This window comes from Parus major, chromosome 8 (genome assembly GCF_001522545.3).
Source record: "Parus major isolate Abel chromosome 8, Parus_major1.1, whole genome shotgun sequence".
Taxonomy (NCBI): domain Eukaryota; kingdom Metazoa; phylum Chordata; class Aves; order Passeriformes; family Paridae; genus Parus; species Parus major.
The window spans coordinates 23,275,776-23,293,963 of NC_031777.1; the positions used below are offsets into that span (position 1 = coordinate 23,275,776).

An 18,188-nucleotide genomic window follows, 5' to 3' on the forward strand; every position below is an offset into this window, starting at 1 on the left:
AAACCCACTCATCAGCAAGCTACATCTAAGAGACTCCTCCAGCAGTCTTAAATCAACATTTTATGCCTCTGTATGATGTTTCTGTGTTCTAGTCAACTTTCATAAGTGTTTTGGTTTTGCTTCTTGGGGAGATTTTTTTTGTTGTTGTTGTTTGGTTAGTTTTTGTTGATTTTCTTTTCTCCCTTATTCAAAGACCTGAGAATTGCTGACCACTTCTCCTTAGTTAATGAGGTTATTTTCTGTTTTCAAGACATTACATTTTTATAAAAGCATTCCTTTTAAGATAAAAAGATACTGCTAGGTGGGGTTGTTTGTTTTCAAAAACTCCTTGAGTGCTTTACAAGAGAAGAACAGTGTGTTTCCACTAATGTGTACAAAGCATTTGCTAATAGCAAATGAACCACAGTTTATCCATACAAAACATTTTCTTAATGTACTTTTAGCTGACTGCCAAGGTGGTTTAGAGATATTTAAGGAGAATTATCCCTTTTACCAAATGCTACAAGTCCTTGTAAATCCTCTGCTCCCAGTTTGTAACTAGGCTGTTTCTGTAGCAAATGGGGAGAGAAACCTTTCCAGAAGCTGGTCCACCTCATTCCAGTGCAGGTCTCTAGGGGATCTTACTCTTGCTCGGGGTCTTTCACTTCCTAGGAGTTACAGAGGGGCCCTGGACAGCCAGGTTGGATTATAACCTAATCTTAGAGGTGGCCCTGGTGTCAGGAGATGACTTCTGCAAACTCCCTCTGAGCACGTTTGCATGTGCACGTAGGATCTCACTGACCCTCAGACATTCCACTAAGGATGAAGCACAGTCCCCTGAACTCAACCAGAAACCTTCCTTGGGGAGGGTTTGAGCATTCCTGAAATGAACATAGAGAATAAAATGAATAAAATGAATGAAATGAACATAGAGAATAAAAATTAATCACAGAACAGTGGGATAATAATCTAAATTATTATCACGTCTTCTTTTGCCAGACCAGCATATTCTATATTTCAGCCTTTTGTGTCTGATAAAAATATCTTTAATAAAACATTCCACATGATCTGTGGTTAACAGGCAACCACTGGCTCTGCTGTTCATACCTCTCTTTTTTGCTTCTGTGTATGGGATTGTTTTAAAAACTTGGAAGACTCCAGGTACGATTTAGCCAAATGACCTGCGGTATCATATTCATGAGCTTGTTCTTTTGATCAGATAATAGGGCAGTTTTTCAAATCAGTGCATTACTCATACATTGTCTTACCATCATTAGAATGTGTAAAACTTTCCCCAAAAATGGGGCCTCAGGCACAGGCTTTGTGCACAGATTCTACTGAATGCAATTACATGATTCAAGTCCTCTAAGCTGGGGGTGTGCTGAAGCACCTTGATGATTTGGGAGCATTTTAAAGCTGAAAAACAAAACAAACAACACAAGCAATCTGTTGAGGGAATTTCTGCTCTGATTTGTCTTGGGAGGACTTTGAAGGGAGCTCACAAACTAATTTTTAGCATGACTCGGTTCATCCATGTAGGCAGGGTTCATCTGACCACAAGGGACCACAGCAGAAGGACACAGGTTAGGACCAGGAGAATCTTTCTGGCACATCTGCCCCAGACACAGGAAGATGATCTAAACCCCTCCTGACATTTATGTCTCATCCAGTCTCTAAAAACCAGTGATAATGGTAGCAATTCCAGAGTCTGTCCAGACATCCATCCCAGCATTTCACCATTTCTGACTCCCAGAATTACTGCCTAATGTTTCACCAAATCTCCCTTGCTACAGTGTAACCTCATGACTTGTCCTGTCCCCATGGACAGGTTCATTCCTCTCCTCTTCTCAGCAGCCTTTCACATATTTTGAAGATTTAACCATGCTTCACCTCAGCCTTCTCTTTTTTAAACAATTCCCTCCACCTTTCTTTGCAGGTCCTCAAGTGCTTTCCCTCTATCCTTTTCTCTGCTCTGCCCTGGCTCTGATCCATGTCCTCTCTGGAGTGAGATGCTCCAAACTGGAAACAGTATGCCTAGGTGAGATCCCACCAGCCCTGTGCTTGGTGCAGCAGGTACCACTGTGTCTGCAAAGTGCATGAAAAACAGGCAGTCTCCAAGGGGACAGACAGTGTTGGCACTGCTTTTTGCCCCCAGTGTCCAAACCACCATTATGGTCCCAGGAACTCTTCTGAAGCTCATGGAAAACTGATGGTTCTCTGAGGGGGTGAGGACCAACACAATTATCCTGATATTTCTATCCATTTTCAAGCTGTTGCTGTGCCTTGGTCCCAACATGGTTCTGTTCAGGGTGGAGGAAGTAATCCTTTCAAGTATAACTTACAAAGTGTTTGGGGATTTTTCTGGATCAAAGGAGCTATGTAAACACAAGACAACTATTTTTAATAAATGTAAGCAAATGTTGACTCAGACAGCCTTTCTTACAATAGCATCTGATGAAAGAAGCTAGATTGAAACCTGAAAAATGCATGTTTCAATTGAAAACCTAAAAAGCTAGTAAAGTGAAAGAAAATTTTTGAGTAAATACAAGAGTGACTGTTTTGCATTTGTGATTTGATGTTAACCTTATGATGGCTAGGGGTTTTCTTAAGTGATATTAAGCATATGCTTCCTGTTTCTTTTCAAACAAAATTTGCCCTACTTTTTTTTCCCCCCTTTTTATTTAATGAACAGATGTGAAAGGGCTGATCACATTATTTTTTCTGGTGATCAGAAATAATGTTCTGCAAGTGAAGACAATTATTCTTGGAACTAACCAGGCCTATTTATGTCACCAAAATTTATTCATCAAGATTTGAAAAATACATCTGCTTAAAGCGCTGGGACCAACCCGTTGCAGTCTGTAAATGAGCTGGCAAGGAATCTGACCACACATTTGAAGGAAAAGAATAGGTGCTCAACCAAGAGTTAACAAGAGTATATTGGGGGGTAAAAAATCAACTAGAAAAATGTCAAAAAGATTTAACTTTGAAAACAACTAGAGTAGCATCTCAGAGGGAACATGAAATCTCCTTCTCCTGAAATGTTCATATTATTAATGTGTTTCTGGAAGGGATTCTTGAGATCAACACAACTCTGTTCCCCACATCTATCTCATCATTACCTTCCTTACAGACACTGTTCTTGCAGCCTGAGAGATAAATCCTGCAGGATGCTGATCCTGTGGTCCCAGATCAGCAGGACTGTGAGCTCACAAGTGCTTCCAGCAGTAGTATTCACATACCTACAACTCAGCACATCCTAAGGCCCTTTGTGGGACCAAGGCCAAGAGGCTCATGCTTTCACAAGGTTCAATTCCTTAAAAAAAAAATAAAATAAATAATCCAACCTGGATATGATCAGGGAATCCAGTTTTTGGTCCAGAGGAGGCCACTGCTTATTTGCAGTAGTGCAGTGAAGTGCCTTAAGTGAGTAAGCACTATCACATGCTGGTTTGGGGCCAGCAGAGATCTGGCATGAGCCAAAGAAGAGCCTTCTCCATGCTATTTTTTGGTTATTTTTTGGTTACCCCAGTGTCACTTGGAGCCTGGATCTGTGGCTGTGCCCCACAGTGCAAGCTCCCTGTGAGCAGCACAGCCCCAGGCACGTGATGGACACGGGTCAGCAGCAGCACTGGGAGCATTTCCACAGCCCTCCACTGTCCATCTGAGCTCTCCTTCTGGTGAGACTCAAATGGGAGCCATCTCCATCTGAGAGCAGCGTCCAGTTCTGATTCTGCCTTTTTACAGTGCTCTGGCTCCTCTGGAGAGTGACACTGAGCAATTCCCCTCAATGGAGTGGGCATCTGTGAGCCTCCCTGCTGTGCAGAGGCAGAGGACAGTGCAAATACCCTGGCAGAGGTGTAATCCCCCACCCTGCTTGTTGTTAGGACATCTGCCATGGCTCATCTCTAGGGGAAAGGATGGGATGCCAAGGGATCCACCAGGCAGTGGCTGTGAAAGCTGTGAGCAGCATGCCATGATCACGAGCCACACTGTCACCAGGTATAGAAATGCAGCTGGGGAGGACATTGCACACAAGGATGGGATCCTAAATGTGACACTGAAGAGAATCACAGGCAGTCCTTCAGCTGACCTGGCCTGTAGTAGGATTTAAAAGGTGGCATTAATTGTGGCTATGCCATGCAGGCTTGTAGCCAGAGCTATTCAGCTGTCTTCCTGCTACAGTTTATAGGGAACATCTCCAGAGGACAACCTTTCCCCACAGAGGCATGTCTCCAAGGCTGGTGAGATCAGCTGCTTCTAAAGATCTCTATCTCTGAAATTCCTGAATCCCAACCAAGCTCTGGCCCCACTGGGGGCTCTGACAGGTAGGGATGTGTTCCCAAATTGGGTTTGGACAGCAGGGTGGGGAAGAGGAAAACTGCTGATTCTGCAGTGCAAAAAGCAGCTGCTGGTGGGACACAGCTGCAGTCCCCAGCACCAGGCAGAGCAGGGCTGCAGCTGCTGTCTCTTCCATGGGGTCTTGGCTCCAGGGTTTGACACGAAGGAGGAAAAGGTGGCTCACTTGATCAGGGGCTCCAGAGGGGCCATGATGGTGTAAGCAGGAGGAATCTCAATGCTGAACTGCAGCTGAGATTCCTCTTGTGCAGGTTTGGGGCCCTCTCAGGATGGGCTGTGGGCTGGAAAAGATTTGGTTTTTATCCCCAAGTCACCCACTGAGGAACCATCAAAACCTCATTAAATCACTTTAGTGCTACGACTCCCCTGACTCTGCTCTGAGTCAGGACCTCGGAGCCTTGGTGTGACACCAGCAGCATTAACACAACCTGAAGTGTTTTGCAGGCTCTCGCTCTGATTTGCAGGTCCCTGTGGCTCAGGCCACCTGCAAAACATCTCTGTGATGACAAATTCAGCCCTGGAGAGACACTGACCTGCATCCTAAAGCTACAGGTGGGTCACGTCTTAAGGCAAAGTGGATCATCTGCTGTGGGGCCAGAGGAGGGGACAGGGATGGGAGGGGACAGGGATGGGAGGGGACAGGGGTGCACGGGGCAGTGGGGATTGCTGCATCTGAGGCAGGGAAAGGGGGCTTTGCTGTCACAGCAATGCAGCCCGAGGGCTGGGGAACACTGAGGCAAAGGTGGATGCATCCAGCAGGTAGGGAATGAGCAGGTGAGAAACAGCTCCAGCACAGCCCAAGGGCCCTTTCCTGAGGTGAACTTCCAGTTTGTGGGAAGGATTCCTGCACCTCATGGTCGGATTTAGCTTTTCCCACCCCCAGAGGAGACTGTGCATGGCCCTTCTCAATGTCCCACCCCAGAGTCCTTTAGGAAATCCCAGTGAATACAAATCCTGCATCCACACCTGTGGCTGTGGCAGAATCAGGCCTCCTGCTCCTTTCCAGAAGGCTGCAGAATGGTGTAAAAACACAGAATGTTGTAAAAAACCAATAACCTTTGAAGCACACCCTCTGAGTAATTACCCCATTCCCATCTAATGACTAAAAGATGTTATATTCCTCTCTGATATGGCAACAACAAAGATTTTGACCTTATTAAAACCAGCCCATCAGGAAACTACATGTCATCCTTTAAAAAAAAAAAAAAAAAGCCAAAAAAGAGGTAAAAAAGAAATTAAATTCTTTAAAATCCCTGTGAACAGTAATTCAAGATACTGTAGCTGAAGACTCATGATTTGTAGTAGTGTCTGGGTGGTCTGAGACAGGAGATGACAACATTAGCTCTTTCCTTTGCCCTTCTAAGAAATGCTTTGATGATTCTCTAATATCCTAAGAATATCCCCTGTGATTCTGCAGTGGGAAGAGGCAATCACAGAGCCGGGATAATGCATCCCAGTTTTACCCTGGCCCTGCTAAGAGAGGATAGCTCAGAGCCCTTTGTTCCAGCACTGACATCTGAGCCAGGATGTGCTCATGGTGATGTGGGCTCCAAACCACCCCCAAACTCTCCCCCACCCACTGCACACATCTGGCTGTGTACCTGATTTGTGTGTGCAATTAAAGCTCTCATCATCACAGCTCAAATAACCACGGACGTGTTCCACTGCTCCTTGGACAGATAATGACTGCATTACTGCAGCCAAAGGAAGCAAGAACATCAAGGGCACAAACACAGATGGGCTTAGCATTGGAAAAACCCTGCCAGTGAAGATTTTTGGGCAACCTGCTGATACACATCACATAAGGAGTTAATCTGATGGAGCTGCAACCAGGTGCTTTTGAACCAAATCCCAAGCATGAACACAATATCTGTTTTCTGCCTGTATTTTGCAAGCTGCCTTCTCTTACCAATACAGCCCCACATGCAAAACAATTTATATTTTTGGGGTGGTCAAAACTGTAATCCATATTTTATATCTTGGGCTCAACCTTTCAATTAATTAAAACCAGAGTGACTCTCTCTGCCCTTTCCTCTGTGTACTCAAGTGTTTGTTTGGCATTGTGTGGGCCTATGGCTCAAATATATTTTGCAGATGCACAGAATTAACCATGCATGTTTAGATGTGCTTGGGGAACACATACATTCACAGAGATGTATATACTTGACCCTGTCACTTTTTTTGTTAAATACTGTAAAAGACATCGACTTTCCCCTCCAGATTTTAAAATGATTTAGAATAGGTGGTAGTGGGGAAATACCCAACATATCCTGTCAAATTAAGTATTTTTTCGGAGACTGCTCTCTAAGATAAAATTATTTCAGCTACAAAGATGTCTGTGCAATGTATTAAGAAGCAGAATGAACAACCAAAATATAAACTAGCTTAAATGGATGTCCAATATACTGCATTTTCCCGCTTGATTTTAATTTTCTTTTTTCTTCTCCCTGTTCTTTTTCCATCTCCACATAACAGTTTTTCTCTTTGCTTAGTCTGTATCACATTTTTCTTTCTAATTCACTGGGCTCACTTTCCTCCTCACTGCTTGTGTTTTTCCAGTGTCTCTCTTAGTAAGAATAATTAAGGTTGGGTCAGATCTTTGAACCTGTTTGTTTGGAGCAGTATCGAACTGTATTGAGCTTGTACCACTGAATAAAAGCACCAGCCTCCTTTTCTTGCCAATAGACTCACTTATAAAATTTAAAAAAAACAGTTCACAGAGCACATCTACCAGAAACATTGAAGTGCTGCTCTGGTCACAAGGTTTGGGTTCCTCGTGCTGCTGGCAAAGCAGATTCAGTGACAGCAGTCACAGCACAAACTCCTTTTCCTCAAGCACTTCCAAACCCTCTGAAAGCCTGGAGATGCCATCAGTGGCTCATAAAAAGCTGCTTGCTGGCCTGCAGGGCTGGAAGGACTGAAAAACCTTTCCCTGCCAGGTGTCACAACCCAGAGCCTGAAGTGTCTCTGCAGATCTGAGCTTCTGAGAGCGTGGTCTGCAGCACGTCTCTCCATGGTTCTGCCATGGAGGCATCCCTGGCACCCAGCAGCTCCCAGGCACTAAGCCTGGCTCCCTCAGGCCCCAGGTATAAAGCTCACTTTGTTCAGTTATGTTATTCAGGAATTGCGAAGAGGTGATCTGAGCGAAACCTGAATTTGGCCTGGCATTTTCATAATTGCAGGAACCCGGCTTTTACAGCATTAAAACCATATGAATTCAAATAAATCCTATTTCTCCTTCATCCCAGTGAGTAACTGGACTTAGACCAAAGCTGCCCTTTGGGATCCTGCTGTGTTTCCAGCCTGCAGCGCACCCCACGCTCCTGGGAGTGTAAGGGAATCCAATTTCCTCCTGATTCACTCCACAATGAATCTGTCTTATTAGATACCACAATATAACTGTGGTTAAACCCCTCCTATGAAGCAGCTGCCCACCACAATAGTAATGTGGCCTTACTCCCTGTCATACTTTTCCTCACTTCATTTTCCAGGGCATGAAACTCACTAATCAGAAGGGGAACAGCAGAACCAGAAATAAATCCCATATCCCTTACCTTTTTCCTCTGGGCTAGCACTGACAGCGTTGTGTCTTTGAACTTCCCCTGGATTTTAAAGACTTTTCTCTTTCTTTATGGTAAATCACTGGTAGATGATTTTTTAAAATATTTTATGGATTTTATATAGCTCTGCTAAGAGGAACAGCAGATTTGCAATTTTCAGGGCTTAAGATACTGCTGGATATGTAGGTTACTCAAATAAAAAATTCCAACTTGGGGCTGTGGCATTTGAGCAGGTTTATTCTGGCATTTTTTCCCTTGCCAAAGAAAAAAACCTCTGTATCCAGAATTGCAATACAGGGAGTACAGGTGCTTTACTACCCATTCACGTGTTTGAGGAATCCAACTCAGCCTGGGCACGAGCCCATTCAGCACTTTTTAGTGTCTGCAACTGCAGTCAGCCTTGAGTTAACACAAACCACACTCCTCACCCACCCTAAACTGCAGGGTAAATGTGCTACTGGGTGTTGAATTTTCTCTGCCTGTTAAACCAGATAACTTATTTTTCAGCTGAGTGAACACAAAGAGTTTTGTAGAGCTGTGTTAAAATGCAGCTCAGGTTTAGAGGAATTACCTGAGGCTACTGAGTGCATTTTCTCATATTCTCTGTTTGATAAGAGCCAGATAACTTTTATTTTTGTGTGTGTGTGTGCAGTAGATAACATGCCATGAGGAGTCATTGTTAAAGACTCCAAGAAGCCAATGCTCAGAACATCTGGCTGGTGAAAGCCCTGGACATGGAAAATATAAATGTCAAGGCTCATATTTATAAATTGGAAGGGCCATGACGACATCTGCTAACAAGCTTTCTTCCAGAGCCCGCTTGCTGTTCATGGTTATTCACAGGCAACAACAAAAACGTGCACGGATCACATGCAAGGCCTGCCCTTCCTTTCAGGAACACACGCTCCAACAACACACAAATGCTCTGTTCTCACAACACAGAAATACAAGTGTTTGCAAACCTCACAGCAAAGCTCTTGCATACCAGACCACAGTGGGACACACACTGCTGGAACAGGCTAAAAATAGCTGGGGAAAAAGCCCTGCATGAACACAGAAGACAGTCAAACTCACTTAGCGTTAACTCCTTCAGTAAAATAAGCGCTCTCCTTTTCTGCCTCGCTCTACAGGAAACACTTTGTACTACAAATCTAATCCTGAAGCCTTGTCTTTGTGACTGAGTAGTTGTGGATGGGAATCTCAAGCCTTTAAACAAAGTCTAACCTACTTGACCATGGTAGCTCAACACTAACATTAAAACAAACTACAGGTAAAAGAAATGTGATTCTACATTTGTAACCACAGGCACCTTTTCTTCAGTGCCAAAGAAGGGCATTTCTGATGCCTGAGAAATATAAAATGTATCCAGTGCATGAGAATAAAGGTTTGGCTAATGACTTATTATTGTAGGTGTCTAGACCACAGTTTACCCCAACGTTTACACCACCACAGAGGCTGCCCACGAGGCTGCCAAGTTGTCAAGAGAAGGAAAACCAGCAGTAGAAAGAGCCAGGATTGCTTTATGATATCCATGAATTTAGCAAAGAATGGATTCCATGCTGTCTGTCCAGTCTGCAGTACAGCTGGACACACGTGAAAATGGTAGGAAAAGCAAAGATGATGAAGTAACATGAAGGAGATGCACGTCCTGGTGAAAAAACTAAGGAGAAGGATGCCTAGCTCTGCCTCTCTCTTTCTGCAGCCAGCATTGATGTCAGGTGACAAAGATATAGGACAAGTGAGATGTCCCCATCTCAAAGAGATTGTGCTGAAGGCTGCAGGCTCCAAAATATCCCACTTTAATTGGCATGGATGGACTGCAGAGCGAAATGCAGTGTTTGTGTGATCCCAGCCTCCTGCAAAGTGAGCTCAGAGAGGTGGAGGTGAGCGCTGCAGTGGAGATGCAGGAGGGGTTCCTTCCCAAACCTTTCTCCAGGGCCCATACAAGGATGTACAGCCAGAGTTTTAAAAGGCAGGCAGAAAGAGCACTGGAGAAAGAGAATATTTAAGCAGGAAATGGAGGAAGATGGAACTGAAAAGTTAACAGGTTGTAGAAGTCCTGTCAGTGGGTGAGGAAATGAGGCTGCACTGGCTGAGAAACAGCACAACAAGTGGGGATCACAGAGGAAGAGATCATCTAAACTCAGCTGCTGCTGCTTTTTGAAACTGAATCCTAGGAAAACATTCTGTTTGTGGTGCATCAGGCAGATCTTAGGCAGCTTAACAAAGTTAGCAGTTGCAGGGCTGTGTCCCATGCCCAGTCAGAAATACACCAAGTTGGGGCAGATATAAATAGATACTATAGATTATCTTTACTCAACACATCTCAGATGAGAAGTAGAAAGCAAGAAAGAAAAAGAAAGCTCTTCATAGGCTCCATAAAACATTTTGCACTTTATTTTCAATCTTAATCAGCATTGAGGAGGAAAAAGCAGAAAGTGCTCTTGGATATCCAGTGCTGAAAAATACCTCATTGTTCAAAAATCCTGACTTGTGTGTTCCAATTTTGTTACTCCTTCGCCTTCAGAAATATGGATTTAATATTCATGAAGGATTTAAATTTCACTAAAATAAAATACCTAATGCATTACCAATAGAGAATTTGGTTCAATGAGACAAAACTTAAATCTATACACAAGTTATGTTTCCAAAAGACTTCTGTGTTCTTTAATGATTTTACTCTCAGGTATTTATAGCTTTCATTAAAACAGCATTTGCATACTGCTTCATATGAATTGGTTATACTGCTGCTGAGACACAAGCAATAGTGAAAGTAAACATGCAAGGCTTTTTCCTGTTTTTCTCTAATTTTATCTGTGTTTCATCCCACAGTAGCAGCACGTTATTAAGAACAACAGAACAAAGTAAAACACATGGATCTTTTCGTGTGTTCAGCAGGTAAAAGTGAGGCTGTACATCTTTTCAGCCCCATCTGGAGGATAACAAATTAACTCTTTGACTTTACAAGGGGAAAGAAGTTATCAGTCACGGCCAGCTGACAGGGAAGGTCTATTAGCACAGAGATGCTATGGGTTTGGACATGAATGTCAGGACTTCCCGTCATTACTGAGATGCATTAGAGAGCTGTGTGCTGAGGCCAGGTTCCACAGCTTTAATTAATATATTCTGTGCACTCTGACCAACCTGATGATCCAAGAAGCCTCAATAAAAACCATCTAGGGAAGGAGGATATGTCATCACCATATCATTTGTTACAGTCAGGAGATTTACCTCTTGTTTTCACTGTGCTGAGTTACACCTTGCTCCTATTTTACTTTCACTGGAGGGCTCGTGTACCTGGGGCTGTGCAAAGGGCATGATGACAGAACTGCCAGAGCCAGGGCTTGTCTAAAGGAGGCACTGAGCCATCTGCTCACCTTAATGGGGGATCAGGTGGAAACAGGAAAAAACTGAGGGGAACATGCAGTATTCCCTACACTTGGCTCTCTGCTCAGGAGGAGCTCAGGATGCCTTCACAAAGCAATCTGGCATGTCTGAGAGAGGCAGGCAGTGCTGGGAGAAAGAAGGAATGAGTGATGCACTGCTAAACTGCCCTAAGTATCTTCTTCTGGACACTGTATATCCACCAGGGTTCAAAAAAACTGGGCAAACAAAGAGCAGAATTTAGGCCAGTTCAAGATATAAAGGTTCACAAAGGAACCAGGAGAGGGCATTTGTCCAGGAGGTGTTCTGGGACCACTCCATGTCACAAAAAGCTCTTGCACCCAAACTGACAAGCCCTGAGGTTCTTCTGATGACTGTAGATATTTGTATGCCACACCCTGGAGCCTGGGGGTCTCTGATAGGGACTGTGATCAGGAAAGATTCCCCTGAAGGAAATCCTGCCAGGAGAACATGAAGGAAATGACAGAAATTCTGGAGGAAAGCCAAGGAGCCACACAACCCACTGAAGCCGCAGTCAGCAATGAGGTGGGACAAGGGAGGGAAGATGGGACTCCCAGCACACCCACACTCCTGCTGCTCCCACAGGGAGACAGGTTCACTGTGAGACAGAGAGCTCCTGAAGCTGTGTCCTCATCCCTGGCTGATCACAGGGCAAATAAATGCAAAGGTGGCACTGCTTCTTTGGCTGCAAGGCTGGAGGAGGCACTGATCCCCCTCCCCTGAGCAGTGTCCTGAGCAGGGAGGCAGACAGGGTAATTTAAACAAACAAGGCCCCAGTGATGGAAATTTCAAGCTCAAAGGTACCATATGGAGGGAAATCATCTGACCACAATTTACCTGTTAGACTTCAAAGGTGTCTAGGTCTCCTCTAAATAAAAGCAGTCTTTTCTTTAATGAAGTTAAGTACTGTATTTCAGCACCATGTGTTGTGAAAAGGAAGCAATTTGGATTAATTTACTGAAATTTACCTTTCAGATGCAGTTAAGTGGAATTAAAAGTTTGTCTGAGTTGACAGAGTTCTGTTTTCCATCACTGCATTGTCTTGAAAGTAAGGATAACAGGCTAAGTGCTTAAATTCCATCCAAACTGATAAGGTTCACTCTGTACAGGCAAACTCAGTGTAGTTTATCACATATCGTCTCCCTTCATCCATCACTGGTATACATTTTCTTTTCCCCTAAAACAACTGCTCCTTCCAAAATAAATTGATATTTGTGATGCTATTGCATTCATCTGGGGTTGAATAGTCTGCACTGGGCTATCAGGGAGCTGCCATTTCTACTTACAGGGAGAATTCATTTCATTTCCCACTGATGGCAGCTTTTGCAGGGCTGAGCTTCCATCTGGGACAATAATTACTTCTTTTCTCTTCTGAGAACAATCCTTTTTCCTTAATTTCTTTCCTGGTGAAGCGTGTGTGTCCTTAGCTTCTTTCCAAACACCACCTTCACCCAGATCTCTTCCTTGGCAGTGGGAATTAACTTGCCCATTACATCCTTTCTACTTTTTTCCTTCCCACCACTGCACTTCTCTCTCTCATATCCCCTAGCTGTCATTGCTCCTTCTAAACCTCACCCCTCCCAGTTAATAACTCCCCTCCCTCCTTTTTCCCAGGAGCTTTCCTCTCTCCTTGCCTGAGGTCCCAGGATAACTCCCCCCAGCAGCTGGGAGAGGTTCTCCTTCTCCTGGGCTGGTTTTGTTGGTAACCTTGAACCATTTGCCTGCTACAACAAAGGTGCAATCCCGACCTGCCCTTCCCTGACCACTCTGAAGCCTCAAAGGCATTTCTCTATTCTTTCAATTAACTGAGCCTCTTGTCATGAAAAGCCAGTGAATGATCTGTAATTAATTATTTATATTAGATGGGGAAGCCTAGCTAAGACAGGAACAATGATACTCTGTATGCCAAACTGCAGCCTTGCAGCCTGAGGGTTTTGCCTCCCCTCCCTGCTGTCCCAGCTGGATTTTGGCCATGGGAGATAGCCAGGGTTTGAGTTTTGTCTAAGTTCAAATTTCTCCCAAGGACAGACTTCAGATCTGCACATTTCTGCAAAATCAAGTAGTTGATGAAAAAAAAAAAATCTTGCTACTTGAAATCTCCATTTAATTTCAATTCTTGACAAGCCATTTCAAACAGAAACTGCAGTCAGGCAGGACTTTTTCAGTTTGTTTAGATTTTGGGGGAAGGAGGCAGAAGGGAGAGGAAACCACACATTTCATCAGCATTTTTTATATTTTAATAGCCTTCAGTGCAGCCAATTACCCAGGAGATCAGCAAATCTTAGCTCTGTCAAAGACAGGGAGGAGACAGAGCAGAAGCTTCCTCATCCTCCAGAGCGGTACTAACCCTCCAACACACAAATCTAAACACTGTCCACCCAGGGGTGCCAACTCCAATGCCTCAGCTGTTAAGACAGAACAAAAAGAAAAGGACAATCTCCAAGGTATAACTGCAAATAAATACTAATAATGATGTGTGGCATTAAATGATGACTCATTTTTCACGAGGCCATTTCAGATTGTAGCCATAACCTTGGATCAGACCCGAATGACTGTGAGAGCTGAAGTCTTAGTGGAACCATTAATTATGGATTTCCTGGCTTTTATAGGTTGGAGTCAGACCTTTGATGTTCCTTTAAGATTGTTCTCCTGCATTCATTTCCTTTGTTTCTGTGTTGGTAGCTTAAGAAAACACCCTAAGATTTCCATGGAAGTGTATGAGATTGCCTAGAAATGCATAGTCCATAAAAGCCCTGCAATTCATGGCTCATAAAGTCCTCTAATCCATGGTCAATAAAGCTTTGGAAAAGAGCTGTATGAACCACAGTCATTTCACAGTTCAATGAGGTTCATACAGGAATCAATAACCTGGTTTAAATTCGCCTGGATTTGTCCTCCACCTGTATATTTCTCTTTGACTTTTCAGGTTGAAAGGCAGCTCCAACAGCTGAATTCTGGGGACCTCGCATGGAAACAATGAGCTTTATGCAGCTTTCCCCCCAAAAGCCATAACAAAGACCTAAATCCCTCTAGTTTGTCTCAAAGGTGAACAATTCAAGTTTCAGGTGACAACTGGTGAGTTAGGGAACTGGAAGATAAACCATTTGGAAATAATGGGGCCATAGCTCAAGGTAATACTGAATGCAGAGACCTCAGTCCATACAAAACACAGGGGACTCCAACTGAAGTGTATGAAAATGCACAATGGATTTTTGGGACAGGCCAGAGCCAGAACTCCCAATTACCCTTCAATGATGAGTGCTAAGTCTCACTGCTGAAACATCACCGAGGCGATGCAAAGAAGTCCACGTGTTTATCTCCTGCACAGGTAACACTCCATTGCCTGTAAGTTCAGCCACCCTGCTTGATTCCTCCCAAAAATGATCACCATACAAGGCCTGGTCACAGACTCACATTTCTGCTCTTTTCTTGCCAATCAGAAAGGAACCAGTTAGAGAGAGCTCACTGTTTATTGCTTTGTGCAGGGTCCAGCTTGCAATTAATGCTGATGAAACCCAACTGCCAAAAGCACAATATGCAGCAGCTGGTTTATGAAAATTGAGACTCCATCCAATTTATGGAGAAACCAGAGCTGGTTGTGAGTCTCTGATTTAGTGAACTTGTATTTTTTTGTGTTTTGTATTTTTTGTTTTGCTTCGTTTCCAGGAAAACACCAGAAGTTACTCCAGAACTGTAGAAGCACTAAAACCATCTGAAAGCACTAAGGCAGGCTTCCCTTCTTCCAGCCTTCCCTTATTTCTAGGCCTGTGATCTCCCACTAATATCTCCCTGGGATCTTTCAGCAAGGCAGGCAACACACAGTGTCTGCTTCATCACCAGCGTGGTGGGAGCGGAAACTTGTGTTTCCTTATCCCAATCTCCAGCCTTATGAAATGGAAATAGAGGCATAAAAGGCTTTGGTTCAGATGAAATCTTACAGCAGCCCAGAGAAAATAATTTAATTCTAACCTTTGAAACTACCTCTTAATTATCTTTCCTAGGAGCATTTAATAAAACCAGCAAAAGGTGCAAAAATCCATAAGCACCACTTTAAGCTCCCATATTTCCACTGCCAGTATCCAATATCCTTTCTGGATAGATAGGATAGGAGTAGGAGGACTGTGCCCAAGTGCCAGGCTCCCACCAGATCTTTTTAAGAACCTCACTTGTACAACACATGAGGAACTGGACCACTTGTGAAACGCTGGGACATGATGGGACACAACAGGTCAGCACTCCCCAGGCAGAAGGACAGAAAAATCCCTCTTATTTGAGGCACTCAGCTATGGTGAACCAAATGTCACTTAGTTCATGCTTAAACATCCTCTGTGGAGGGGATCCAACCACTGAATACACTTTAAAAATATATGAATCCTTCTTACAAGGCTGGCACTGACCTCAGAAACAGCCTTATTACATTAATATGCACCACCTTAATAGCAACCCTTACATCATTCACCCTGAGAAAACAATAAACTACAAAAAAATGAGGTAACTGCTCCATTAAAAATAAACATAATAATAATAATAATAAAAACCTGAAAACACAAATATATGAAGTTTTATTTTTCTTAGCAAAGGGAGAAGCCCCTGAGAGACCTGCAAGGAATTTAGGTGCTATGAAAATAGGAATATGTAATGCTCAAAGACAATCATTATATGTGTAGGTGAGCAGCCAGCTCCCAACATATTACTTAGTTCCTTTTACTTGTTAGAAGATCAATAAACATTGTGGCTGTATATCTGCCCATGAATTGGCCTGGATAAAGGCAGTAAGCTTTAAAGGTGGGAGAATAAATTGCTCAGGAATCCTAAAAGCACACTTTGAGAAGCCCTGGTCAAACATGAAAGCTCTTATTCAAACACTGAATGGGAGTTTTTAACCTCAGACCAAGATTGGAATAGCCAGGGAAAAGTACCTACCTCCATTCTCTTCACAGAGAGGATTTAGTTAAGTACTTCATTTTGTTTCAGTTTACTATTTTCAGTCAGAAAATTGAAAATTGAAATGTTTTAACAAAGATGTTAAAACATTTCAGCCTCACAGGAGTTAAGAAGGTTGAAAGTCAGATTTGTCAGAATCTTAAAAACCCTCAGGATATTCTGTATGGTTGGAAAATGGGCTGAAAACTGCTAGTACAGATAGGAAAAGAATTATTGGAAGAAAAAAGACAAGCACAGAGTATTTTCTATTGTTCTTTTCCTGTTTTTTATGCTGACAAGTCTTTGTTTATTGTGTATTTTAAATATTTTAAGCATTAACATTTTTTTCCTCTTTACTTTTTGATCAAGCATGCCTGTGAGCATGCCTATTTTCCTCCTAGCTCTTCATTAGGCTACAAAAACACCATCTCACTCCCTGTGTCTCCCAGCTAGCTTTTATCCAACCCTCCCCATGGTGTAATCAACAAGAACCGGGATCTGCAGAGAGCATCGAGTCAGGAGCCAGCAGGAAAAGGACGGGGAGCAGCCATGACTCACCTGTCTTCTATCCGAACCCAGAGGTCATTGAACTGCCTCTGGCGATGGTGTTTGTGCTGCTTCTTGTGCCATTTCTTCTGCCTGCCAAACTCCTCCAGCTGGCTGATGCTGTCAGGCAACAAGAGGTGAGGAGACAGGCTGTCTTCTTCGTCCATCTGCTGCGGCTTCAGGGAAGGAGATGCCAGAGGGACCTGCTCAGAAAGCTGGACAGGAGGCAGGGCTGTCACTGAGGGTCCCTCCAAGGCTGGGCTTGTCTTTGCTGTCCTTGAGCTGCAAAACACAGCGTTTAAATATGAGTAAAGGAGGAAGGGTGCCAAAACAAAGGTGAAAGCAGAAGACTGCACTGCTTGGTGGGTGCCCCTGACTGCTGAGGAGGTGCACAAGGCCTTTGCTCTGGGGCAGCAAGTAAAGACAGCACTGGCATTTCCTAGGAAGCTTTCAAGTAAACACTTAACTGAAAAACGGGGAAAAGGCAACAGATACTCTGTGGCTGTTTTCTGGCATTTCAATGACTTCTTAGAGTCTGTGGTGGGGGTCAATGCCTCCCCTGCAGGGCTGAAGGTCAAATGACAAAACTCTCTTCAAGCTGGCAAAGGACTCTGTTTGAGGGAAACAGATACCTGAAGAGGAGACGATCTTAAATTAACAAGACAACACAAGTTATCTCATTATCTCTTTTATCTTTCTTTTTTTTTTCCCCCAACTTTGTATATCCTCTGCAGAAAACAAGTAATTGTTTTAACTGCGACAAGAATTACGTCTCCTCATCCAGCCAGGATTGGGGACAGTCCTAGGCTGACAACAGAAACATGGAATGATGGAAGCTTGGCAGCTGGTATGGGAGATGTGAGACCTGAACTCCAGCAGGTACTGAAGAAAAAAGGGGTAAATGACCTGTCCACAGCCTCCTTGAAACAATTATGCCAGAGCTCTTCAATGCTGTCTGAAATATTACCACCTTTTTGTACAAGACTGGAATGATGCAGAAAGAGACTTTTTATTTTCATCTTCTAGAGTTTCACTGATTTTAGAGTAAAGTCAATATAAACTCTCTCCTTTGGTATGCAGCCATGTGAACTTATTGTGAGCTAAGATAGCTGCAACAAAAATCTAATAAACCAGGACTGACATAAAGTTATTTTTCCCCCCTAACTTCAGTAGAAGTTCATATTGAGTCTTAATTGCAAGAAATTTTCCTGTCCCTGGGATGGGCCAATGAGTTGTATGTACAGAAAATGGGAGAGAATTAATAGGCAATATGAAGCTGTGGTCTGCAAAACTATTTCTATTACATGGATGCTATGACTTTTATGACAGAAACAATTAAAGCCACGTGAAAAATTTTGCCTCCTGAGTGAAACCAGTAAGACATTTTAATGAAAAAGTAATAAAAAATCCTAAACT

At 43.4% G+C, this 18,188-nt stretch overlaps 1 protein-coding gene across 1 annotated transcript in view; it reads right to left on the bottom strand.

Moving 5' to 3' along the window:
• TRABD2B (TraB domain containing 2B) overlaps positions 1-18,188 on the bottom strand; it is a gene marked incomplete at its 5' end in the record, with an annotated part of 268,912 nt that overhangs the window by 7,597 nt on the left and 243,127 nt on the right. Inside the window, one exon of the mRNA XM_015635645.2 lies at positions 16,785-17,054. Within this exon, the coding sequence (XP_015491131.2) occupies positions 16,785-17,054 (270 nt within the window). The remainder of the gene's footprint in view (positions 1-16,784; positions 17,055-18,188) is intronic.